This window comes from Rattus norvegicus, chromosome 1 (assembly GCF_021556685.1).
Source record: "Rattus norvegicus strain SHRSP/BbbUtx chromosome 1, alternate assembly SHRSP_T2T, whole genome shotgun sequence".
Lineage (NCBI taxonomy): Eukaryota > Metazoa > Chordata > Mammalia > Rodentia > Muridae > Rattus > Rattus norvegicus.
Window position 1 is genome coordinate 78,687,244 of NC_141534.1, and position 27,610 is coordinate 78,714,853.

General features: G+C 44.3%; 1 protein-coding gene across 2 annotated transcripts; it reads right to left on the bottom strand.

The window, feature by feature from the left end:
• Nucleotides 1-5,838: 5,838 nt before the first annotated feature.
• On the bottom strand, nucleotides 5,839-26,503 carry Smim17 (small integral membrane protein 17). 2 transcript variants are annotated; one of them, NM_001440154.1, is given in 4 exon segments: nucleotides 5,839-8,572; nucleotides 11,453-11,529; nucleotides 13,776-14,009; nucleotides 26,432-26,482. In NM_001440154.1, coding segments are annotated over 3 exon segments (330 nt in total). In that variant the 5' UTR covers nucleotides 13,918-14,009; nucleotides 26,432-26,482; the 3' UTR covers nucleotides 5,839-8,461.
• Between the last annotated feature and the right edge of the window lie 1,107 nt (nucleotides 26,504-27,610).

A 27,610-nucleotide genomic window follows, 5' to 3' on the forward strand; every position in this document is an offset into this window, starting at 1 on the left:
GCAGAATTACTCTTTTAATAGGGACAACTGAAGCACCGCAGTCTCTCGGTGAAGTGGAGACTCCACATGTGGTATGGTTGCCTGCAGTCTCAGAGTAGTAGATGCCATGGTCCTCTTATTAGAAACTTCTGGAAATTGACAGCCCACGAGTATCAACGGTGAAGTCAATATTCCTACCCAGAGCTTCTCAGACCACCTGAGGCATTGAGGTCATTAACCCTCCACACACACTTCAGCGACACACACACACACACACACACACACACACACACACACACACAGAGAGAGAGAGAGGAGAGAGAGAGAGAGAGAGAGAGCAAATGAGTGTAATCCTTTTTTTTTTAAACACCTTGATCCTTTGACCCAGGAAAACTGCTTTAACAATTACATCTCTAGGATGGTAATTCTCAAACACATTCGTCTGTCTCAAAAATGACTGTGAATGTTCAACAATCTGTTCCTTATTTGATGTTTATCTATTTGTATCCCATATTTAAGCTGAAATGGAGAAATGTTCATAGTTAAAAGTAATGAATACATTATTATACTGTATGTACTTTATTATACAATATCATCATTATACATATACTCTGAATATACAACAATTAACTTCTCAAAAACAATACTTGGAAATAATGTGGCATTATTTCATACTCTTGCAAATCCCACTGATACCTTCCCTAGTAAAGAACAGTTGAGGGGTTGGGGATTTAGTTCAGTGAAAAGCGCAAGGCCCCGGGTTTGGTCCCTGAAAGATCCCACGTAGAGAGACCCTTACTCAAGTCTTGGGAAATCGCGGACCCCAGACACAGAGAGACCATTTTGGATGTAATAAGCAAAGGCAAGGTTTATTACGGAGACCTATTACAGAGATCTCCGGGCCGACACATATCCCACGCAGGAGACAGAGGTGTCGACCCCGAGAGGCTGGGAAAAAGAGTATTTAAAGGCAGAGGCTGTGAGCACCAGGGGATGGGGGATGTCAAAGGGGAATGTACCACAAGTTACAAGATTGTTTTATGGCTCCAGGAGATAAGGGGACGCCAGAAGGTTTTATGGCCCCCTGGTTCCTGGAACAGAGCTACTAAATCAGGAGAAGGGTAGGGTCTTCAGGTCCTCATTATTTTTAAAAGTTTGTCAAAATTGATGGAGCATTTGTATTTGAAACACCTCTGGTTAGGCTTGGGCTGCCCGGTTTCTTGGAGTGCTCTCTGCAGGACACAATGGCTGAAAAGCACAAGTAGGGGCTTATCAGGGTCTGGAGGACATCTGGTTAAAGTATGACTCTGAGTAAGCTGGGGGGATGTCTTTGGATGGTTTGTGGGTCAGTCCTCGATAGCCTGAGCTGGATCCTGTATTCCTTTTCTTTATCTTTATGGCCTGCTATTCCTGGCGGCAGGGCTTAGCCCTGAGTTTGTGGCTTTTGGGGCTAACTCTTTTAATTTTATATTTCTAAACCTAGAATTTGTATAATTTTCTTTTCAGTCCCCAGCTCCGGAAAAAAAAGAAAAAAAAAAAAAAAACAGTTGAATTCTCCTATCTACATTTTGAATTTATTTATTCGCCGGGGATGTTGTACGTGTCCTTGCATGTGCATGGAGGTCAGAGGGCAACTTGCAGACGTCTGTTCTCTCCTACCATGCGGGTCCCAGGAATCAAACTCAGGTCCATAGGCTTGGGTGTAATTGTAATTACACCACAACCTCCGGCCATGTCAACATTCTGTCTCACGTCTACTTCCTAAATCAAACACATGAATCATTACATCATCTGGAAAACTAAGTAGAAAATTACCTACCCCCCCTCCGGGTCCCCTCAAAAAAAATCCTAAATGTTCTTAGAAGGAAAAGGGGGGATTGGAATGTGTTAGTTTCCAAAAAGCGCCTTGCTTTCTCCCAGGGATCCATGAGCTACATCTTGTGAATTACTGGCCTAACTTGTGCATAGAATAGCATGAAATTGTAAACACACACCAACTGAATATACAAGCAACAAGCTTTTGATTAAGCCAAGGGGGAGGGGGTGTGCATGCCACTGCCCTAGATCTGTACAGTCGCGAGGAGCTGAGGACCCCTCCCCCACCTCCTGGGCTCATTCTCATTCTTGACGGACTTTGTCTCCAGGAGACTGGGCAAGCGTTGCTAGGCAACCAGACCCGTTCTTCCATCCTCTTCTCTACAGTGAATACTGCACCCTCTCTTCTCTCCTCTGCTGAGAGATCTACACTGTTTCATGCGGAAGCAAGTTGATAGTTGGTGTGCAGGAGAAAGTGAGGCTTTGAATCCAGGGCTCGAGAGATGTTCCAGTGCTCTGTCTCATAACATACATTAATGAGAAATGGAAGCAAAGTATCTCTCCTGTTGAAAAAAAAATTCTGTCACACACCATACACACCTGTAACCCAAAGATAAGTCAGCAAGATGGCTCAGTAGGGAAAGGGGTTTGCTGCCATGACTAACTGCCTGAGCTCTATTCCCAGGACCTACGTGATAAAAGGAGAGTATTGATGTCTACAAGTTGTCCTCTGACCTCCATACACATATGACGCCCACTCTATGCTCAGTCTCTCTCTCTCTCTCTCTCTCTCTCTCTCTCTCTCTCTCTCTCTCTCTCTCACACACACACACACACACACACACACACACTCACAAAAATACACACAAAATAAGTAAACAAACAAATAAATAGAACAAATAGAACAGCACGCTATCAGAATTTGAATAAACTGCAACCTGATAGGAATGTGAAATTCATTCACTGTGGAAACAGCCTGAGTCCCTTCAAAAATATTCTAAAATATTTAAAACTATTAGAATGATAAGTATTAACTGTTAGCGTTTTTTTAGCATTTCAAAAATAAAATTTAGCTACTGTGCTCAAGCATTTCATCTTGAAATATTTAAAACCTGTCTCCAGGTACCTTATTTTTCCACATTAAATTTAATTTTAAATCGTGTGCCTGCTTCCTTATCCCTTATTAAACACTGCCATCTAGTGGCGACAAGGGCACTTCGTAATCGCATACCAGAAGAGAAAATAAGATACATTTAATTACATCGTTTCTCTTCCTTGGGCAAAGAAGCTTCCTTTTTGCGTTTGATGTCGAGGCTGTTTACTTGCCCAAGGGCTGAAAATATGCAACCACGACTGCTCCGCCATAGCTGGGACGTCTATATCAACCCTCTTCCCAAAAGCTCAGGGATCACGGGTTGGGGGTGGGGGTGGGGTAAATGGTGGGGGGAGGGAGGAGGGGGAGGGGGCGGGGCGGTTAGAAAGAATTCAAAGGCCGATGATGGAAAAGAACATTGCCAAATGTTGTCTTCTACATAGAAATGATTATTAAATTTATGAAGTCACCAGCTGCGGCTGCCGGTGTGAAACCTGCACTGAATCCAGCCAGTTAAAAATCCTAGCATCCTCTGGGCAGTGGTGCCTCATGCCTTTAATCCCAGCACGGGAGAAGCAGAAGTAGGCAGATCTCTGTGAGTTCAAGCCTAGCCTGATCCACAGAGCTAGTAGTCCTAGGACAACCAAGGCTATACAAAGAAACCAAGTTTAAAAAAAAAAAATACCTTTAATATCAGCGCTCCCGGAGGCAGGAACTCTGTGGGTTTGAGGTCTGCCTGATCTACACAGAGAGCTCTAGGCCACTTAGGGCTATGTAAGGAAACCCTGTCCCAAATAAACAAAAATCAAGGGTAGACGAAGAGGGGCTTTTGAAGTCCCATTCCCTTTCTGAGATGCTAAAGGTAGCTGGTGGCTAGTGGGGCAGAGAGAGACATTTTATTTTTGAAAGGGGTGGCCATTGGTATGTTTTCCATGCTTTCAGGGATGACCGCACACATGCACACACACACACACACACACACACACACACACACACACACACACACACCAAGCATCAACAACGCTAATTGAATTTAGTGGGTTTTTTTTTTTTTTAAGACACAAAGTAGGAGATATGATTAAAAAAAAAATGTAGGGGTGGAGGAAGCTATAAGAAAGGGTGGAAATGGGAATAACCAAGATGTAAGGAGCCATATTGGATTTGGGCCTGGCCGCTTTGTGACTGCATAGCTCAAGGTGGCTACGTGACTCTGGGCTGCATGGCCTCAGAGGTTCAACCTTGAAATGACTGCCATACAGACATGAGATTGTTGAACTAAAGCCTCTCCCAGGAAGACCCTGGGAGCAATGACAGGATGTTTCAGCCTGAGCAAAACACCGGATGTCCCTGAGCAGATTCCTGAGAAGGGTTTGACCTTTTCAAAGAACAAAGTCCCCGGAAGACTGTTGCCTCTGTTATAGGAGGATATCTTGCAGTGTGGTGATTCACCTTATATCCTTGGGCACTTCCCAAACTCCCCCACCCTAAGCTTCAGTTCCCACTTCTATTCCTGCCTCAGCTTTAAATGCTGTACATTTCTCTCAATAAACAAGTCCTTGACAACAGAACTTTTGCTTGGTCTCCTTCTCTCGCCCCCCATTTAGGCCCAAGGGTAGCGCCCCTTCGGAACCCTGAATAACTGGGTCCCTGCTGGCGGGGACACCAAGATACATTATATACATGTATGACATTTTCAAAAAATAAAAAATAACTAAGGGCTAGGGAGATAAGTCAGTTAAGAATGCTTACTGCTTTCAAAAAATTTTTTGTTTTGAGAAAGGGTCTCAAAATTGGACCCCAGTTCAATCACCTTGTCCAGTTCCAGTGAATCTGATGCTGTCTTCTGGCAGGTCCTACAAGCATGTAGTGCACAGACAAAACACTCATACACATAAAAATAAACATCTTTCCAACACACACAAAAAGTAACAGTAAAACCAATGATTCCCTGAATTCCATGAACTACTCTCAGAAATCCTCACACTCCAGCAGAGAAGGGGCATGGGAAACATTCTATCTCTCATGTAACTCTTTGTAGCTGTCTAGAATGTGTCAAAGGAGGGATGTGTGTGGGAGGGATGTGTCGAAGGAATTTGCTTCTCCTTATCTCTGAGCTTGCCTGTGCCCCTCTTAAGCCCCTGTGCATGGCTGCCTCCTCTGGCTGATGTCGAATACTATCCAGGGGGTACAGTGAGTCACAACAGCCACAGAGAAGGGCCACATAGCTTGAGTTACCAGGGCAGAAAATGATACTGCCGGGATTGCCTGGTGGCTGCGATTACCCATTCGGGGACCCCACGAGGCTTACTTGGACCTGAAGACCCCTGCTGAGCTTCCTCCATGAGCGGGGGACACTGGCTAAATCCCCACTGATATACACACAAGATCCTGTACATTCTGAGGAGAGCTGCCTCTCCACACACACACACACACACACACACACACACACACACACACACTAAATAAACAAATAAATAGTTTTTTAAGAAAAAAAGACTTGCACACACATACACAAAATATATAAACAAACAAACAAAGTTTTTTTAAAGAAAGAAAACTCTATATGCTGGTGAGATGGCTCAGGAATTAACAGCACTGGCTACTCTAGTAGAGGGCCTGGGTTTGGTTCCCAGAACCCAGAGTGACTCACAACCATCTGTAATCCACTTCCAGGGGAGTCAACACGCTCTTCTGACCTCTGTAGGCACCTGGCCCACATGTGGTACACAATCAGGTAAAACACTCTACCCACAAAGTAAAATAAATACACCTAAAAAAAGGAAAAAGAAAATCCACAAAGCAAAATAGTACAGTAGACAGATTCTGTGCACGCCCACAGGGCTTTGAAAATAGAGAAGGATACTCGTACCAATTTATACTTGACCAGGAGAATTTCAAATTATTGAATTGGCTAAAGGAAATCATTTCTCACGCAATAAAAGAGTCAGAACCTGGTTTAAACTGGCATTTATTGAGTGATTATTATATGCCTGATGTGCTTGGTGTTTTACATATGTCATCTAATCAGCAAGTTATAAGAGTTCCGGATTTGTTAGTATTGAATTACACAATTTGTATATACATAAAGCAAATATTATAAAAAAAAAACACTGATGAGTTAAAGAACAGATGAAGCAATCCAAAGCCGGGTGAAGCTGAGCTGCATCGCTGATGAGGCTGGGTTGACAGACATACATGGAGTTCTAGTCTTCAAAGAGTAGGTATTCAGCTTTAACACCCATCAAACAGGTATAAAGTCCAGACACGCTCTTGGCCATAGTTGAAGCTTCACAAATGTTTTGGAAGCAAATATACCATAGGTTACATTCACAAGAATTAGACGGCTCCATTTCCTTTTGCGTGTAGGGGGGGAATGCATGGATGGGGGGAGGGGGATTGGTTGCATCCATGTGAGTATGCATGTGCTCACTCATGCATGTGTTTGTGGAGATCAGAGCAAGACATGATGTCTTCCTCCATTGCTTTCCAACCTGTTTGTTATGTGGATCCCAGGAATTCAAACTCAGGTCTCCATGTTTGCAGAGCAAGCGCTCTTACCCACTGAGCCATGTCCCCAGCCCCACAGCCCCGCAAAAATAATGTTAGACAGAAAACAAACTAAACCACTGGACTTTGACGCATCTACTAGGGCTGCTACAAAAAAAGTCAAGATGAGCAAGGATGTAGATTATTATATAATGTCATGACATGGCCAGTGTTATTAAATCCAGAAGGGCCTTTCTATTATTAAGTATGTTATTGCAAATACAGAGAGAATGCAAATTAAGTATTCTGCTTAAAATGTGACACAAGAAATAAAAGTAGTCAGAACTAAGCACAGTATGTATAGTCTGTAAGTTAACATATTAGAAATAACAAAAGAAATAATAAATACAAATATTTATAATTTTACAAACTATGAATACATATAAATAAAGCCAAACACTAGATCTTTGGGAAAACAATAATAAACGCCAGATAAGTGTTTGGTAAAAGCAAACAAATAACAAGGGAGCAACAATGGCAAGTTAAAAGGAAAACAGTGATGGGGGGGAAATGCAGAGAATCTTTTTGTTTAATTATAAAAATAGTGTTCATAACTAAGCTTATAATCTCAAAAGATCTACAGAATGAAGGACTCTCTAGAAGATAAAAGACTATTATAAATCATCAAAATGAATCCAAAAAGTAAAAAAGTATTCATAAGGTACCAAGATAGAATTATCATAGTAATGGCTTGCGATAATTCAAACTGCTTTCCAAACATCATCTGAGATTTCCCTCTCACAAACCTTGGAATTGATTACCGGTGAATTCTTTTTAAAAAAAAATTAAAAGATTTATTTTTTAATTATATGTATGTGTGTGGGGGAATATGGGTGGGTATGTGCATATGGGTGTCATGTCCCCAGAGGCCAGGAGGGGGAGTCTGAGTCCCTGGAGCTGGAATTATAGGTAATTGTGCACTGTCTTGATGTGGGTGTCAGGAAGCAAATTGCAAGGGAGGTATACACTATAAACCATGAAGCCATCTCTCCAGACACAGTAAATTTTTTTTAAGCTGTCAAGGACCTGATATTCCTCAAGCTACAGAAATTATTCAAAAGCATAAAAAAAATTACTCAGATCTCTCAGTGATGTAAGGTTAAGCCATGAGTCCAAAACTTCACAAAAATAGCACCAACTTAACACATCAAGATAGAGGCAAGTGTGCTCATATAAAATAGCAAGAAAAGGAAGTCTATATGGAAAGACTACACACTGAAGATGCTGTGATAATGGGGCGGGAAGATGGCTCCACGGTTACGAGATCTAGCTGCTCTTCCAAAGGATCCAGGTTCAATTCCCAGCACCCACACGGTGGCTCACAACCATCTGTCACTCCAGTTTTAAGAGATCCAACACCCTCTTCTGGCCTCCACAGGAACCAGGCACACACATGGTACATAGACACATAGTCAGGCAAAATGTTAAATTGTACAAGGATAATTTTATAGAAGACAGAGATGGTTCGACATTGATCCTAAGTTGCACATTTTTTAGCTTCTCTGAAGAGATGTCTTCCAATTCATAATGTCTTATAATTAATTCACATTTTTTTCTTTCTCAGCAGTTTCTTACACAACTTCTCAATAGTGTGCAAAATAATGTTTTTATGATCAATGATGTATTCATTTAAATAAATTTTAGTAATACAGAAACCTCATAATAAAAAGTTTTATGGGGGGGGGGGATCTCATAAAGCTACAGACACAGCTCAGCAGTTAAGGGTACCAGAGCTCTGCTCCCAGCACACATATCGGGCAGCTCACAATTGCCTACAACTTTAGCTCCAGGGGCTTGATCAAACTCCCTCTGCTGGCTTCTGCGGGTACTGCACTCACAACAACAAACACACACAGACACATAATTAAAACAAATCTTTCGGATAAATAAATTACAAATAATTATAAACTCATCTCGATGGATGTGAAAGGCATTTCTTAATGCTCGGTATCCATTCCTTGTTTCTAGCCAGGACAGTTTCTTAACGTGACGCGGGATTATGTTTCCATACAGCGGCTTCTGTGGTAGTTAAATGTGGAGCATCATGGGCATCCCAGTTAAAACCAAGAATAAGAACAGCACGCACACTACCAGCACGATGGTGGTTTGCTGTGGAGCCTTGGACCACTCCACAAAGCCCTAAAAGAGGGGGAGAAAGAAAATATCAGTCCTGGAAAGGAAGGAGGTTGACACCATTAACCACAGGGAAAGATGACCGTATGATTAAGGGTCTACCAGCAGAGAAACTGTTGGAGTTTAAACTGCATGGCACAATAACCAGATGTTAGATAAACATGGAGGCAAGCAATGTACCTGTGCTTTGAAGAAAAGAAATTCAGAATAAAGGATGAAAATTGTGAAATATCACTATATAGAAAGACTGAGTATTGTGACACGGGTGTGTGGTTCTTGACCCAACCCCTCTTTTAAATTCCCAACCGTCTATCTTATTGTATGAACATTCATTTATAGATATAACAGCAGCTTTGAACTTTTCCCCATGTTTGTGGCATTCGTGTTTGCATGTGTATAGGCACACATATATATTTACACAGGCGCGCGTGCACGTGCGCGCGCGCGCGTGTGTGTGTGCACGTGCGTGTGCACATTTAAATGCCTGTGGAAACACATATATATTTACACAGGCGCGTGCACGCGTGTGTGTGTGCGCACGTGCGTGTGCACATTTAAATGCCTATGGAAACCTGAGTTAACATTAGCAATCTTCCTTAGTTGATCTCTACCTTATACATTGAGGCAGGGGCTCTCAATCAAACCCAGAACTTGGTGACATAGGCTAGTGTAGTTAGGTTACTTGCAACAAGGATTCCCCAGTCTCTGCCTTCCACATTCAGAGTGCTAGAATTACAGGCAGATTGCCACATGCACCCAGCATTTACATGGGTTCTGAAAATCCAAACTCGATCCTCACTCTTGCCAAGTGCTTCTCCTCTGAGCACCACAAGTCGTTCCTTCAAACCCCCTCCTCTAAAACATGGCTCTGGGCTTCCTTTCTCTCCACCCAAAAAAGGGCATCAGCAAGTGCTGTTGGCTTTGCCTTCGAAGCATTTCCATAGTTAACCACTTTCTTTTATTCCTATTACTGTAGCCAAAAACATTGCCACATCATCCTATCACTACAGACAACTGTTTCCCTTCTTTTTAAAAAAAAAAAATCCGTTTTAGTTTTATAAGCTTTTACTTTTATTTTTTTTTATTGTATATAGGGGAGGGCATCTTGCCTGCGTGTATCTCTGTGTCCTGTGTGTATGCCTGGTGTCCCAGGAGGCCAGAAGATGGATTCAGGTCCTCTGGGGTTAGAGTTACAGATGGTTGTAAGCTGCCATGTGGGTGCTAGGGACTGAACCTTAGTCCTCTGATTCAGTTAAAGTTAAGACTGGTGCTCTTAACTGTTGAGCCATCTCTCTAACCCCATATTTATAATAAATTACAGGTGTATGTGTGCCTGTTGGTGGTAGTGGGTTCTGTCCACATAAATGCAGTACCCACAGACACAGAGGCCGGAAGAGAGCATTGGATCCCGTGGAGCTGGAGTTATGGGTGGCTGTGAGGTATTTGACATGGGTGCTGGGAACAGAACTCAGATCCTCTGGAAGAGTGGAAATCACTCCTAACCACTGAGCCATCTCTCCAGCCTCAGATACCTGCTTCTTAATACTCAAACTCCTTTTTTCTCTTCCCAGGTCAGACGGTGCTTGTTCTGGTCTACTTCTGGATATCTCCACAGAGTCCTGCCTCGCGTGTTTGTTCACAGCCTTGTTCTGGGAGGCTTCGGGAGATGGGGAAAGCTGAGGGAAGTAGTCCGGGTAAACCTATGCAAAGCCCTGATTCCCCATTGTTTTGCTTCCTCCTAAAATCCTCCTAAAATTCCCCCCTAAATCATGAGCCAAAGTAAATCTTGCCTCTCATGCATCATCAGGTGTTGTGGTAGCAATGACAGGAATGCTCACTAATACGTTGTTTCTTCTAAAGTTGAAGTAAATTTGAAAATGACCAATATGCATGACCAATATGTTTTTGTGTTTTCTGTATTGCCCTATTTAAATAAACCTTTTTTTACTTTACATCCAGATCAAAGCTTCCCTCCCCCCTCTCCTCCTAGTCCCTCCTTCTCACCTCCATCTTCCCACTCCCCCTTTCCCCTTCCCCCTTCCATTTCTCCTCAGGGAAGGGGAGACCTCCCATAGATATCAACCTGCCTTGGCATATCAAGTTGCAGGAAGTTGCAACTGAAATGTAAATTAATTGATTGATTGATTGACTGATTGATTGACTAGTTAATTAATTAATGGAAAAACATTTTAAATTATTTTTTTGAGACAGCCTCATGTAGCCAAGACTGACTTCAAACTCACTACATACTCAAGGATGATCTTTGAGCTTCCTATTTCCTGCCTCTACTCCCTAAGGGCTGGGTTACAGAATCATGCTATGCAGGAGATCGAACCCAGGGTATCAGTGGGAGAGAGTGACTGCATGAAGGGGGTGGGTGGATGGGTAGGCAGGCATATGGAGGGATGCATGCATGGTATTATAGGTGGGTTGGCGGGTGGGTAGATGAGTGAGTGGATGGATGGATAAGTAGATAGATGAGTGGACAGGTGAGTAGGTGAATAGATAATGGATGGATAGATGGGTGAATGGGTAGATGAATATGTGGATGAATATATGAGTGGCATAGGTGAATGGGCGGGTGTGTGGATGGATGGATGGATGGATGGATGGATGGATGGATGGATGGATGGATGGATGGAAGGATGGATGATTATGAGTGGAAAGCTATGGGTGGTTTGTGTCCATAAAGATACACACATATCATATGGTCGTGTGTGGGGTGTTACTATGTCTGATCATCACAGGAATGTGGAATATCTCCCACAAGAGAGCACTTGGAACTACTGAGCAGAGAAGTCATTCCAGGCTGAGGAATGAAATGTAAGAACTCACTGGGATCCTCAGGGTAACATTTATAATAAAGGAAATAATCCCTATACACACCTGAGAATCCTCTGACTCCTCATCTTCCTCCACTGAGCTCCACTCCTGAGAAAGCCCAGTCTCTTGAGAAGACAGATCTGTGAGGCAAAAGAGCAGAGAAGAAAAGGGCTGTGGATGAGCAACCAGACTCGGGGGTCAGCTCACCAAGCTCTCTCCATGGCGTCCAACGACCTGACGCGTTTAAACACACACACACACACACACACACACACACACACACACAGACACACACACACACCAGAGAGAGACAGAGAGAGAGACAGAGAGAGAGAGAGAGAGAGAGAGAGTACTTGTGTGGCTAATAACATTATCATGATTTGTTCTGATCCTACAGCTGACTATATGACTAAAACTGGGCCATCTGATGGGCTCCTCCGTTCACCTGTCCGGAAGGTAAAAGTTCCCTAATGGGCTTCCAGCTAAGATCTGAGTGAGGCAACAAAGAGAAATTATTCCAGGATCTTCCCTACCTTCCACAAGAGAAACTTCCAGGGAAGAACTCCTCACACAGTTACTACCCATGCATCCTTCTCAATCCTGAGCTGAATGAGGTTAGCAGAGATTGTTTTGTTTTATGAAACTCAGGTTGGCCTGGAAACCTCTCTCTGAGCCAGGTGAGCCTCACACGCATGAGCAATTCTCCTGCCTCAGCCTCCTAAGTACTGGATTACAAGAGTCAGTCACCATGCCCAACTTAGAGTCTACTTTTTTTTTTCTGTTAACACTTTGAGGGGTGAGTGGAGGCACACACCATAGCACACGTGTGTAGGTCAGTGGGAATCAGTTATCTCCTACCGTGTGGAGGTCAAACTCAGCCCGTCAGCCTTAATAGCCAGCATCTTTATCCACTGATCCAGCATGTTGGCCCAGGGGTCTGTCTTAACTGATCTCTTACCTTTCACCTTTGACTTCCTAAGCCAACCTGTGTTCTAGAAAGCAGCTAAAAACAGGCTTGATGCCCTCAATCCATCTGACATTTAAGCTGCATAATTATTAGAATAAGGGCCTGAATCATTTGTTGTGGGTTTAACAACACGTTGGCCTCTGCCCATTCATGTTCTTGTTAGTAACTTCATTTGTGGGTTCCCTATCTGAGATAAGTAGGTAAGGGTGCGTGTGTGTGTATGTGTGTGTGTATGTGTCTGTCTGTGCGTGTGTGTGTGTGTGTGTCTGTCTGTCTGTCTGTGTCTCTGTGTGTGTCACTGTGTGTGTTTTTCTGTGTGTGTCTCAGTGTGTGTGTGTGTGAGTGTGTGTGTGTGTGTGTCTGTCTATCTGTCTGTCTGTGGGGGGGTGTCTCTGTGTGTGTCACTGTGTGTTTCTCTGTGTGTGCCTCTGTGTGGGGTGTGTGTGTGAGAGTGTGTATGTGTCTGTCTGTGCGTGTGTGTGTGTCTGTCTGTCTGTCTGTGTGTGGGGGTGTCTCTGTGTATGTCACTGTGTGTGTTTCTCTGTATGTGTCTCTGTGTGTGGGGTGTGTGTGAGAGTGTGTGTGTGAGTATGTGTGTATCTGTGTGTGTGTCTGTGTGTGTCTGTGTGTCTCTAAGTGTGTGGGGGGATGAGTGTGTGTGGGTGCACGCATGCACGCAGGCACGCACGCACGCGCACATGCATGTGTGTTGTATCTCCACGTGGAGTTTCATACAATCACATAGGATCATCAAGCTGCTAGCAAAGGCTTAAAAGTGCCTAGGAGGGCTGGAGAGATGCTCAGTGGTTAGAAGGGCTTGAGGGATGCTCAGTGCCTAGGAGGGATGTGAGGATGGATGAATGGAGAGATTCTCGATGGTTAAAAGCAACCACATCAAACATAAATGCCTTTAACTCCAGCTACAGAAGACCTTGCGCCTTCTTCTGGCCTCTGTGGGTACTTGCATACACTTGCTCATAGACACACACACACACACACACACACAATTATTTTTAAGTTTAAGTGTTTGGGTATCCCAGCATTCCCTGTTCCTCACTACTCTCCAAGGACCCGTGAGAACAAACCTCTTGGAGACACAAGGCTCGAGTATTCCAGATAGTCAACCAAGCTGTGTGTGAAGAAAGCCATCTAAGAAACAGCTCTGCCGGCTCCCTATGACCCCACAGGCACATGCAAAAACAGACAACAGGAGAAATGTCCCCTGAGGTCACGTCAAACTGTTGACCTACAGAAGTATAAACCCATAGATGCGTGTTGCATAATGTGACTAAATGTTATGCAGAGAAAAAAATGACCAGTTCAACATTCCACAAGTCAGTGAGTGACGAATGGATGTTCAGCTCCTCCTAAGCTCTGCCGAGAGCATCTCCCTTGCCCAGCTCCCACAGGACCCCTCACCTTTCTCATCACTGTCACAGCTGGAGGCCCCGACCTCCACAGCCTCCCAGTCCTTGGGGAAGGTGGAGTGGCATGGCTTCTCCCAGGCCTTGCTGTCCCGAGGCAGTAGTCCCTGTGTCTGCTCAGTCCTGAGGCTCTGCATCTCCTCAGGAGGAGGCGTGGCTTTTTTCTTTTTACTTCTCCTGCTTCAGTGTCCTGTGGGTGTCTTCAGGTACAGGATTCAAAACCTAAGGACTGAGGGACAGTGGTCAGACAGTGAAGGGTGCTAGGCAAGGTGCTGAATGTTAGAAAGACAGCAGGGGCCCAGAGAGATGGTTCAGTGGTTAAAAAGGAAGGGTTTATTTTTGACTCACAGTTTGAAGAAGCAAGCTACCACTGGGTGTGGGGAGGGGCATGCTGCAGGAGCATGAAGCAGCAGGGAGCATTGCGTGCACAATCAGGAAGCAGAAAAATGTCGGATGCTAGTGCTGGCTCACTTTCTCCTCTTTACTCAGCCCTGTACCCCACTCCCTGGACTGCAGGTGTCATTCATGGTGAGGTTTCCTAATCTGTTAAACCAGTCTGGAAACATCTTCATAGATATAGCCAGAGGGTTTCCATGGTGATTCTAAATTGCCATCATAGCTGGTGATTTAGATGACAAGATTAACCATCTTGGTGGCAGATTCCAAGCAGTGTGCTATGAAACAAAACAATACTTATTGAAGAAAAATCTAGAAAGTGTATGTGGGCTTGGGATTTGATTAAACCCAGTGTACGTCACAGACATACATTGATTGTAGGGGAGGCATACAGAAATGTAAAAAGATGTCTGCCTGCCTATTGGTTTGTCTGTCTGTCTGTCTGTCTGTCTGTCTGTCTATGACAAGGTCTTGTTATATAGAGCAGGCTAGCCACAACTTACTGTATAGCCAAGTCTTGACTCCAAATCACAATTCTCGCATCTCAGCCCACAAAGTGCTGTGATTACAAGTGTTTGTCACCACACCAGGAATACCCAACTTTGTTTTATTAAAGGTGTTCTTGAAGTAGCTAGGGGAAAATTGGTGTGATGGCTACAGAAACACTTTTGCAAAGATAGACACCTCATGATAACACTTATACACTGGGATGGTCAGCTTTATTAGCTTGACACGACATAGAACCGCCCGGGGATAGAGTACTAGCGAGGGATGGTCTGCGTTGGGTTGGCCTGTGTGCATGTCAGTAGGGGATCATCTTCGTTAACTGAGTGGGAAGATCTAGCCCACTGTAGGTGACACCATTCCCTAGGCAAGGATACCAAACTGTGTAAGAATGGAGAAACTGAGCTGAGCATCATCAAGCAAGTGAGCACGCAATGCACTCATTTCTCTCTGCCTCTCCACTATAAATCTGATGGACCACAAGTCTCACGTTCCCGTCAGCGTGACTTCTCTGTAGCATGGGATTGTGTTCTATAGTAAACTCTCCAAGAAGCTGCCTGTTGTTAAGATATCCTGTTGCAGTAACAGAAATGAAACTAGAACATATGTGGAAGCTAAAAAGCTGATGTCGTGGAAGGGCATTGTTATATTGGTGTGAGGTAGTATCTGGAGCCTGGGGAGAGTGCAGGGGAAGGAGACAAAGTAAGAGGATGAAAAACAGACTAAAGTGCTTGGTTTTTTATTAATACAAATAGCTGTTGGGTAACTGTAGTTGACCTCAGTTAGTTAAATGATTAATGCAATTAATTAATACTTCAATTAATTAAAAACAAATAGGATTTTGAACATTCTTGTATAAAGAAATAGCCAGTATCTGAGGGGATAGACAACCAATGACCCTGATCTGGTTGGTCATAATATGCCTATTGTAATGCATTTAACCCCTCGAGTGTGTTCAACAACCATGTATATGTTTAAAAAATACTTCTGAAACAAAAAGGAAATAAACGGCCACCAAGCTGGCTCAGTGGGTAGAGATGACTGCCAACCAAGTCAAATGACCCGCATTTGATTCCCAGGGTTGTGTGACAGGAGAGCACTGACTCCTGTGAGCTGTTGTCTAGCTACCAGCTGTGCCTGCCAACATGCTTGCAGGATACATACACACAGATAAATAAAACACAATACAGCTAAATAAATAAAATATAACAGAACATTTAAAATTTGCACTTAAGGGGGGAAAGGAAAGGAAAGGGCAGAAGCATGAAAATAAAGCAATGACTCTGGGCATTAATACCTGAAAACTTTTCATAAGTGAGATATGTGTCCCAGGGAAGATGGCTCAGTCAGGAAAATGTTTGCTATCCAAGAATGGGGGCCTCACACCCAGGAAGGAGGCTCTCTGGGACTCACTGGCTATCCCTAACCAACAAGGCCCAGGCTTCAGAGAGACCCACAGTGGAACCTGAGAAATGACTCCCAAAGTTGTCCTCTGACCTTCATACCCCCCAACACACAAACATGCACACCCCCACACACATGTGCACTACATGCGCGCGCGCACACACACACACACACACACACAGCATACAATTTACACTAAATTATCTCTATATTAAATAAATGATATAAGAACACATATTTATGTTAAATTGTGTATACTGGCTGTGTGAACCATATATTTTCTATCTGTATGACCAGTTATCACTGAGGTTGTTTGAATAGGAAGAGTCCCCATAGACTCATGTGTTGGTAACCTTGGCTCCATAGGGAGTGGCCTTGTTGGAGGAAATGTGTCACTGTGGGAGCATGCTTTGAAGTTTCACTTGCTCAAGATACTCCCGGTGTGTCTTACAGTCTTTCTCTGCTGCCTGAGGATCAAGATGTAGAACTCTCAGTTCCTTCTCTAACACCATGTCTGCCTACACAATGCCATGATGATAACGATCTAAGACTCTGAAACTGTAAGCAAACCCCAAGTTTTCCTTTATAAAAGTGGTTTGGGGTCATGGTATCTCTTCACAGAAATAAAACCCAAACTATGACAACTACTTAAAGAGCTTTGTTTAATTTTTAAATTATATGTATGCCTGGGTGTCTTTGCGTATGTGTGCCTGAGTGCAGTGCCCTTGGAAGCCAGAAGAGGGTGTCAGATTCTTCAGGAGCTGCAGTTAGAAGAGGTTGTGAGTTGCCCAACATGGGTTCTGGAAGAGCCACGTGCTCTCCTAACCGCTGAGCCATCTGCCCACCAACCACTCTGTTTCTCTTGGAAATGTCTCAACGGCCTCTGAAACCTACAACTAAACGCATCATTTTCCAAGGAAACTCAGCTCTCTGTACCTCCAGCCCATTCTCCTCCCACCCCCTCCACTCTTGCTCAGGACCCCTCCACCCTTCTAGAAGCCTTTTCTTTGCCTCATGCTGCACACAGCCAGTCAGCAAGCCCGCCTGCTGTTCTGTTAAAAAACGCTCTGCTCTCTGCCTGCTGTCCCGGCCTTCACCCTTGTCTGAGACTTTGGTCCTTAGATCCAGAAGCTTCTGTCATGATTTTCCTATCTCCTGGGATTCGCTCACTGCTTCGCCTTGATGATGCCAACCATTAAACCTACTCCCCAGTTCACTCAATAGCTTTGTGCTGGCAAGATTGGTTCAGCGAGCAAAGATGGCGGCTGCCAAGCCGGATGCTCTGAGTTTGATCCCTGGAACACTTGGTGGAAGGAGAGAACCGCCTCCCTTAAGTTGATCTGTGACCTCCATATGTGTACCGTGACCCATCCCACCCCACTCCACCCTCCACACACAAAAGTAAACAGCTAAGTATAAAATACCTACCAGCTTTGTCCTTCTCTATTCTGGTTGGTTGCAATGGCATAGGCTTGGGCAAAGGGTACCATCTCTTTACCCTAACATCCAAAGATAAACAGGCAAAGATTTTAGACCCCCACCCCAAGAATTCCTGAAAGAAAAACACCTGCTCTCAACTGGGACCAGGAAGAATGCCTCAGCTTGGTGACAATGTATATGCTCTCTGTTTAGTTGGTTGGTTTTAAGATTTGTGTGTGTGTGTGTGTGTGTGTGTGTGTGTGTGTGTGTGTGTGTACGCACATGCACATACACATGTGTGTGTGAATCAGAGGACAGCATTCAGGAATCAGCTCTGTCCTTTTTCCATCGGACCAAGGAGTAGAACTCAGGTCACCAGGCTTGTGCAGCATATACTTTTACTCCCCAAATCATCTCGGCACACCTTGTTTTATTTTGTTTTTAAATGCTGCCTAGGTAGCTCAGGGTAGCCATGCACTCACAACATATCCCCCAGCTGGCCTCAAACTCCCGATCCTCTTGCTGCTGCCTCCTGGACACTGAGGCTGCAGGTATGAGATGTCACGCTCTGCGGCTCTGTCACCAGTCTCTTTCCTGTTGGGGTGCCCCTCGGTTAGGAAGCAGGGAGCAACTTCAGCTGCCAATGGGGCAGCCTTAGCAGGAATGCTCAGAACACAGTCTGGTATCTGCTTACTTTTGCTGTGTTTGTTTGCATTATTATTCTCAAGAACTATAAAAAACTAAAGATGAAAAGAAGCTGCCTGGCGCTCCTCCCACTGTGATAGAAAGTCTTCCTGGGAAATCCCCAGAGGTAGCTTTTAAAAGCAAGCTGACTCACAAGCTCTGGTGGGAGTGTCTGTAGCCCAACAATCACTTAGTAAAACCCCACAGCACCATCTGCTAAGGCTGATTATAGGCCTACCCTCCTGAAAGCGATGTTCCCATCCTGGGCTCTTACAGAAAACAGAGAGAAACCCGCGGATCCCGGCCCGCAGCAGCTCTCTGCTCCCAAACCCCGTGGGAGAGAGACCTCACCGCCTGATCAGGTGGGCACTCCTGAGGCTGCAGAGCGGAGGAGACCACCAATACTGCCCACCCCTGCCCACATCCCTTGCCAAAGAGGAAACTGTATAAGGCCTCTGGGTTCCCGTAGGGGAGGGCCCAGGAGCAGCAGGACCCCTGCGCCTGAGACACCGCCAGAACCTGAAGGAAACAGACCGGATAAACAGTTCTCTGCACCCAAATCCCGTGGGAGGGAGAGCTAAACCTTCAGAGAGGCAGACACGCCTGGGAAAGCAGAAGAGACTGCACTCTGCGCACATCCAGACGCCAGAGGAAAGCACCAAACGCCATCTGGAACCCTGGTGCACGGAGGCTCCCGGAAAGAGCGGCGCAGATCTTCCCGGTTGCTGCCGCCGCGGAGAGGACTTAGGCAGTACCCCACGAGCAAACTTGAGCCTTGGAACCACAGGTAGGACCAACTTTTCCCCTGCGGGAAACCTGCCTGGTGAACTCAAGACACAGGCCCACAGGAACAGCTGAAGACCTGTAGAGAGGAAAAACTACACGCCCGAAAGCAGAACACTCTGTCCCCATAACTGGCTGAAAGAAAACAGGAAAACAGGTCTACAGCACTCCTGACACACAGGCTTATAGGACAGTCTAGCCACTGTCAGAAATAGCAGAACAAAGTAACACTAGAGTTAATCTGATGGCGAGAGGCAAGCGCAGGAACCCAAGTAACAGAAACCAAGACTACATGGCATCATCGGAGCCCAATTCTCCCACCAAAATAAACATGGAATATCCAAACACACCAGAAAAGCAAGATCTAGTTTCAAAATCGTATTTGATCATGACGCTGGAGGACTTCAAGAAAGACGTGGAGAACTCCCTTAGAGAACAAGTAGAAGCCTACAGAGAGGAATCGCAAAAAAGCCTGAAAGAATTCCAGGAAAACATAAATAAACAAGTAGAAACCCATAGAGAGGAGACACAAAAATCCCTGAAAGAATTCCAGGAAAACACAATCAAACAGTTGAAGGAATTAAAAATGGAAATAGAAGCAATCAAGAAAGAACACATGGAAACAACCCTGGACATAGAAAATCAAAAGAAAAGACAAGGAGCTGTAGATACAAGCTTCACCAACAGAATACAAGAGATGGAAGAGAGAATCTCGGGAGCAGAAGATTCCATAGAAATCATTGACTCAACTGTCAAAGATAATGTAAAGCAGAAAAAGCTACTGGTCCAAAACATACAGGAAATCCAGGACTCAATGAGAAGATTAAACCTAAGGATAATAGGTATAGAAGAGAGTGAAGACTCCCAGCTCAAAGGACCAGTAAATATCTTCAACAAAATCATAGAAGAAAACTTCCCTAACCTAAAAAAAGAGATACCCATAGGCATACAAGAAGCCTACAGAACTCCAAATAGATTGGACCAGAAAAGAAACACCTCCCGTCACATAATAGTCAAAACACCAAACGCACAAAATAAAGAAAGAATATTAAAAGCAGTAAGGGAAAAAGGTCAAGTAACATATAAAGGCAGACCTATCAGAATCACACCAGACTTTTCGCCAGAAACTATGAAGGCCAGAAGATCCTGGACAGATGTCATACAGACCCTAAGAGAACACAAATGCCAGCCCAGGTTACTGTATCCTGCAAAACTCTCAATTAACATAGATGGAGAAACCAAGATATTCCATGACAAAACCAAATTTACACAATATCTTTCTACAAATCCAGCACTACAAAGGATAATAAAGGGTAAAGCCCAACATAAGGAGGCAAGCTATACCCTAGAAGAAGCAAGAAACTAATCATCTTGGCAACAAAACAAAGAGAAGAAAAGCACACAAACATAACCTCACATCCAAATATGAATATAACAGGAAGCAATAATCACTATTCCTTAATATCTCTCAACATCAATGGCCTCAACTCCCCAATAAAAAGACATAGATTAACAAACTGGATACGCAATGAGGACCCTACATTCTGCTGCCTACAGGAAACACACCTCAGAGACAAAGACAGACACTACCTCAGAGTGAAAGGCTGGAAAACAACTTTCCAAGCAAATGGTAGGAAGAAGCAAGCTGGAGTAGCCATTCTAATATCAAATAAAATCAATTTTCAATTAAAAGTCATCAAAAAAGATAAGGAAGGACACCTCATATTCATCAAAGGAAAAATCCACAAAGATGAACTCTCAATCCTCATCTTTGGTCGGTTTATATACAAGTGTGCAATTTCTAGGCTTGAAAGTAAAATGATGCTATCTGGTGCTGGATAGAGGAGCCTTATTTTTTATTATGGCAGCTTGCTATTTTTGTAACATGGTGATTTGGTTGAACACAATAAAGTACAGTAGTAACTGATCTCCCCTTCTTCCTGGATGAGTGAGGAGATGATTAAATGTTGATGTCAGCATCCTTGAGCATATTCAGATGAGCTTCTGCTTCTGTTGAAAAGGATGCTGTGTTTGATTGTGGTCCGAAGCTTTGAAGCACTACTTGGCATCTCCTTCCTTGGAGGTCTCACTGTTTAAACATAACAGATTTGATTGCTTGTTGGTAAGGTGAGGTCCAGCTTGTCTCCACTAGGTCATATTCATGTGAATTCGGTGGTTATACGGTTTTGTTTTAGGGATATTTCATTTTTTTAATAACGGTTTTAGCTGACATTCATGGAGAGAATGAATCCTTAGAACTGTGCCACTAGTGAAAGGAAATCCTGTCTAGAGTATGTTTCTTTACAAAGCTGTGTCACACCATCCTTTGGGCCCTCTGCTGGAAAAGTAGAATCAAGTCTCAAATAATGCCTTTTAAATTGTATCCTGTAGTATTATAGATGTAGGACAGTACTGTATCATACCTCTGTGGATGTAAAATAGCTTGTACCTGCTTTATGATACGTAGTAGTGACCGTGCTTTATCAGAGCTGTTTTTAATGATGTTGCTCAGAATGTTTTCTTTCCAGATGATGATTGAGAAGCTAATTTAAAAAAAATGGTGCCAGGTACCACAAGAGTAACAGAACTGTGCTGTTTTCTCGGGTTTTGTTTTTTTACTTTTTTTTTTTAATGGAGTGTGCTGGATGTCTCTACAGTTTTGTTCAGATGACTGCAGAACCTGGAAAAGCTGTTGCTGCTGTTGATGCATAACACACTGCTATTATTGGTCTTTTTATATAAATATAAATATATATATACAGATATATAATTTGAATTTTTTGAAACTTTAGCTGTGCTGTCAACTTTGGAAAAAAGTATCCCCGTTTACTGTGTTGAGTTGGCACTGTACAGAAATTAACAGCCATATTGGTCTAGAAATGTTGAACTTAAGTTTTTTCCATTTGTACAGGGGTAACACACTGTATTAAATATGTAAGGTCTTATCTACGTGGGTTTGATTACAAAAACTAATAACGTATTCTCTAAATTAAAAAAAAAGAAGAAGACAGAGGGAAAATTATCCTTTGTCCGCTTGTTTGTGGAAGCCATCACGCCTCTGTCTATGTTAAAAGACAAAGCTGTCTAGGCACACGGCTCAGTGGGCAGAGCATGCTGCGCAAGCATGAAGACTTGAGTTCAAATCCCAAGCACCCATATTTTAAAAACAAAAGTCAGGCAGCACGAATCTGTAACCTCGGCGCTAGTGGAGGAGCAGAGACAAAATTTCAGGAGCCTGCTGGCCAGCAATGCAACCAAACAGCGAGCATTCACCAGGCTCGGCAGTTTTGAAACTCTGGTTCAGTTCCCAGCACCCACATCGTACAGCTCGTGACATTCTCTAACTCCATTTCCAGGAGATCTAACATTTTCTTCTGGCCTCTGAGGGTACTTCCGTGCAAATACACGTACATACTGATTTTAAATTAAGTAACATTAAAGAAAAGGAATTGAGGAAAACAGCCTTTGGTTTTTGTGTGCCAACATGGGCTACTGTGTGTGCACATTTGCATATGCTATACACAGAAGAACAACACAAGAGTATTTGTATTCAGAATTGGAGCTACAGCTTTATAGCTAACTGGAAAAAATGGTTCAGTGGTTACAAGCACTGGCTGCTCTTGCAGAGGACCCCGGTTCAGTTCCCAGCACCCACATCCGACAGCTCACGACATTCTGTAACTATTTTCAGGGAATCTAACATCCTCTTTTGGCCTCTGAGGGTACTTGCATGCACACAGATACGCAAACAAATACAATTTTTAAAATGCAAACATTTTAAAAATATTACCTGCTGGGGCTGGGCAGTGGGCACTTGCCTGGCATGCTCAAAGCCCCAGGATCACTCTCCAGTTCTACAAAGTGGGCACAAGCTGCGGTGGTGCAGTCCTCTAATCCCAAATTTCAGAGAGTGGAGGTAGCAGGAAAAGAAGTTCGGCTACATAGCCTGTTCATTATACCAGCCTGGGCTACATGCGACCAAAACAAATCTTAACAACCACTGGATGCAGCCAGAACATCTGTAATATCAGCATCCCGAAGACCAACACAGGATCTCAAATTTGAGGCCAGATTAGACTGTGTAGTGTCTCTCAAGAAGTTAAAGCATTATAACTTAGATGTCTATCAACAGGAAGTGGGTAAATAAACTCTTATTCATATATACAATGGAAACCAGTGTGGATTAACTTGAAATATATATTTGCCTGCATATTACCTGCATTACCTACACATATGTATGTATACGTGTGAATACATGTTATATATTTAAATATATAAAGACCCAAGTTCAAATCCCAAGCACTCATGTTTTTAAAAACTGCCAGTACAGTGGGAAGAGAGTGGCTACAACTTTCTGGCTGCTGACCATCACCGGTGGCAGGTAAAGCCCAGGGATAACTTGTGCCCTTGAATGTAACCTCCACCATGCACTTGCTGTGTGTCCTGGGACACACAACCTCTCTGAACTTCAACCCCCTCATCCATGAAAGACGCCGGTGGCAACAGCAGCCAACCTCGTGCAGGCATTTTGAGATTTCTGCAGGGACAGATCACCCACTGATCAAAAGTTTAAAGGGCACGTTCCTTCTCCTGACATAGTGGGCTGCACCCTGCCTTCAAGGCTAACTGTCTTAGAGTTTCCATCACTGTGAAGAGGCACTGTGACCAGGGCAACTCTTGCGAAGGAAAACATTTAATTGGGGCTGGCTTAGAGCTTCCAAGATTCAGTCCATTATCACCATGGGGGAAGCATTGGGAGCATCCAGGCAGACATGGTGCTGGAGGAGGAGCTGAGCGCTCTACATCTAGAGCTGCGGGCAGCAAGGAGGAGACTGTGTCCTACACTGGGCAAAATTTGAACAAGAGAGACCGACCTCAAAGCCCGTCCCAACAGAGACACACTTTCTCCAAGGCCACACCAACTCCAATAAGGCCACACTTCCTAATAGTGTCATTCCCATTGAACTGATCATTCAAACATATGAGTCTATGGGGAGGGGAGGATACCTATTTAAACCACCACACTACCCTTAATTTAAACATCACCTCTCCTTAATTAAATACTTGCACCCATTTTGAAATTTCCCAAAGATTTCTCAACAGAACTTTGGGTCAGGCCCCTGTGGAATCTTGAGAGCCTATGGATGCACCGGTTGCACACTGGATAGCTCCAGACTTCCTGGAGGTGAGCGGGCAGGACCATCCAGGGCAGCCCATGTGTCTGTGCAGCAGATGGAAATGCTGTCCCCAAGGATCAGAACACAAGCACCTCCGGAGCACATCAGAAACGGAGCAGGAATAAAATAAATCAACCAACAACCTCCCTGTGGCTTTCACTTCCACAACTGAAAAACAAAATGCAAACCCAGAGGAATACGTCACAGAACAAATAAGAATGAACAGGCACGTCGTGGCGTGGGAGGAACAACTGAGGATGGTAGGAGACCAATCAAGTGTCCTTTTGGGAGGGGCTGCCCTGCCTCTGCAGCCTAGCAAACACAAGAGACACATGGCTGCCACCTGATTTCTCAGGAGACCGGAAAACAATCTCAGATGACATCGTTTGCACTTTTAAATTGTTTCAACAACAACAACAACCAAAAAAAACGTTTTTTTTCTAATGAACTCACAAATAAAAGCATTGCAAGGTCAGGTTAATGAAGCCACTCAAATACATGCCCAGCCCCCCAACTATGTTGGTTGGTTGGTTATTTATGTCATGGTTCTTATTGCTTCAGTATCCAGAAAGTCGAATTCACTTATACACCATTTAAAAAACAAAACTAAGCAAAACAAAACAAAAAACTAAAAAAAAAAAAATCTTTTTAACATCTTTCTAACTCATGTCCTTTTGCCTACATTCCACCCTTCCCTTCCTCATCTTCATATTACCCTCTTGTGGTCTTCTTTCTTCTGACTTTCATTTATTCATTCATTCATTCATTCATTCATTCACTCTTTTAGAGACAGAGCCTGCAGTTTATAATATCCATTTTTTCAAATGACATCTCATGAAACAAATAGCAATGTCTGACTTACAGTAGACCCTAGGGCTGACAGTTTGCAACCTCAGTGAGAGTTGGGGTGTATGTGGTGGGGAGGGTGAAAAGATAAGACTGTTGGTGTGGACATAACAGGGATAGGGATGTAGCTGGATGGCAGAGTGCTTGCCTAGAACTCCGTCCCCAGCACTGTGTTGGTAAACACAGCACAACTCCCCAGCAGCTCCAGCACTTAGGAGGTAGAGGCAGGGGGTCAGGCCAAGATCATCCTCACCTACATACATAGAGACTTTTGAAACCAAATTAAGATACAAAAGTGCGAATGTGAACAATGGTTTCTCACAGGTTCAGGCTGAGAAGCAGGAGCTGAAGAAGAAAACTACAGGTGTGGGCAAGGGAGAGTGGCAATATGGCTCAGCCAATAAGAGGCACTTGCTGCCAAGTCTGACAGCGTGAGTTCAATTACCAGGAGAACCAACTCCCATGAGTTGTCCTCTGAATTCTGTGTCCCATACAAATAAATGTTACTTTAAAAAAAAAAATAAGAAAAGGCAGGTAGGAGCCAGTGGCACATGGGGAAACCTGGGGGAAAGATTAGACCCTGCAAGTACAGTGTGTGGAAGGGGCAGAGAGCGAGGAAGTGAGAGGGAACCAGGGGGTTCATGTCGCACTATCTGTTGGATTCTTTGTGAATTAGAAAACGTATCACCTGCAGATGGATAAGGATGAGAGGCGTGAGATCGAGGAAAAGCCTCATGATAGTGGTGATGATGATGACGATGACGACGACAATGACAACAGTAACAGAGCACTGTTTCCTGGGGTAAACGTTCTGATTGTAGGCCCTACTTAGTAGTTACAGTTACGGTTCCATTGCACGGATGGGCAAGGGGGCTCCATTACAGCCTCAGAGCTCTGGAGAGTTGAGATTGTCTCTTAAACCCTGCACCTGTGGTACTTCACGACCCATGTTCCTGGCCTGTTGCAGGATACCACACAAAGAGCTCAGGGCAGACACAATGCATGCATGCAATCAGATACCCAGGTGCAGCAAGCCCAACAGAAAAATGGGAACCTCCCTTAGGGGACGGAGAGACAATGTGCACGTGCACAGACCCACGAAGGACCACAGACGCCAGAGTGTAAGCTCCCTGTAGGATCCCTTCTCCCTGGTTGCTGAAATTCCTGTTCGATGTTCAGACACCGAGTAAACGACCAGGTTAGCAGAAAAGAGGACCCAATCTAGTTAGGCGCCCCTCCCCGCCACCTTCTCCCACATGGACCCTCCATTCCCATACCCCAGACCTAGAGCAACTCTACTATGAACCCGCCCACCCCAGAAACACGCATGCACACGCATGCACAGTCACACGTGAATGCACCTCCCCGGATCACTGCCCACGCCCCCAGCCCAATCTCCCGCCCCCTTCCCGCCTGCGGGGTCCCTCTAAGGACTCACCCTCCCCAATCAGACCCTTCCAGGCACTGCAGAACTGGAGCTGCAAGGACTGCGGCTGCGCAGACGCGGAAGCTGCGGGTGGGAGGTGGGACGTCGGGGGAAGAGAAGGAGGCGGCCTCCTTTCTTCCTCCTCCTCCCTGCTGAGAGCCTGCGTTTGAAGAAAACTGGAGACAGAACGCAGTAGTGACAGAGGCCGCTGGCCTGTGGTATAGTTGCCGGGAGAACGGATGTAGTGCAGGTCCTGAGAGTCTAGCCAAGGTGGAGTTTGCCCTCCATCCCCAATTAAGTTATGTCACAGTCCAGCGTGCAGACACCTGCTATGCTCAACATTTTTGCACATGCCTTTTCTAGGTTCTCTCCTCTAAAAACCCCCGGCTCTAGGATGAGAGAAGACTGGAAGGAACTAGGGCAAGGGCCTGGCAGCCCGGAGACCCTGAGGTTCCAAAGCTGGAGTTAGGAACTGTCATCTAGGGATATTACTTAAATTTCTATGCCTCGGTTTTCCATTCTGCTAAGTGGTAATAATAGGAATAACTACCACCACTCTCAGGATTTCTGTGAAGGTAAAAATAAGAAAATAATACATGCAGAGTTGTTAATTGTTGTTCTGTTTTCTCCGAGGTCAGATCTATAGCCCAAACTCTGAACTCAGTATGTGGCCTTGAACTTCTGATCCTCCAGCCTCTACCACCCTATCGTTGGGGTTATTAGGGATGTACCACCAAGCCCCATTTAACATTCAGAGTTCTTAGAAAGTGTCCAATAACTGTTAGTGGTATCGTAATCACCATCATTCGAATTTTACAACAGAGACCATTGCCAAGTTGCTCTCAGAAAAGTCACATCAAAAATATTTTAATTCAGGTGGATGGAGAGATGGCTCAGCAGTTAAGAGCACACACTGGGGCTGGAGAGATGGCTCAGAGGTTAAGAGCACTGACTGCTCTTCCAGAGGTCCTGAGTTCAACTCCCAGCAACCACATGGTGGCTCACAACCATCTGCAATGAGATCTGATGCCCTCTTCTGGTGTGTCTGAAGACAGCTACAATGTACTTATATATAATAAGTAAACAAATTTAATAAAACGAGCACCCACACACAACCATCCATAACTCCAGCTCCAGGGGATTTGACACGTGAGCAAATGAGCTCATATGAATATAATTTTTAAATAAATG

What these genes read in the sequence shown, in the direction of transcription:
- Smim17 (NM_001109138.1), bottom strand. Translation starts at nt 13,917, where the DNA reads ATGCAGAGCCTCAGGACTGAGCAGACACAGGGACTACTGCCTCGGGAC. An exon ending in CTGTGACAGTGATGAGAAAG is followed by an intron (nt 11,530 to 13,775) that starts GTGAGGGGTCCT and finishes TTTGCCTCACAG; the next exon opens with ATCTGTCTTCTCAAGAGACT. An exon ending in AGGAGTCAGAGGATTCTCAG is followed by an intron (nt 8,573 to 11,452) that starts GTGTGTATAGGG and finishes CCCCTCTTTTAG; the next exon opens with GGCTTTGTGGAGTGGTCCAA.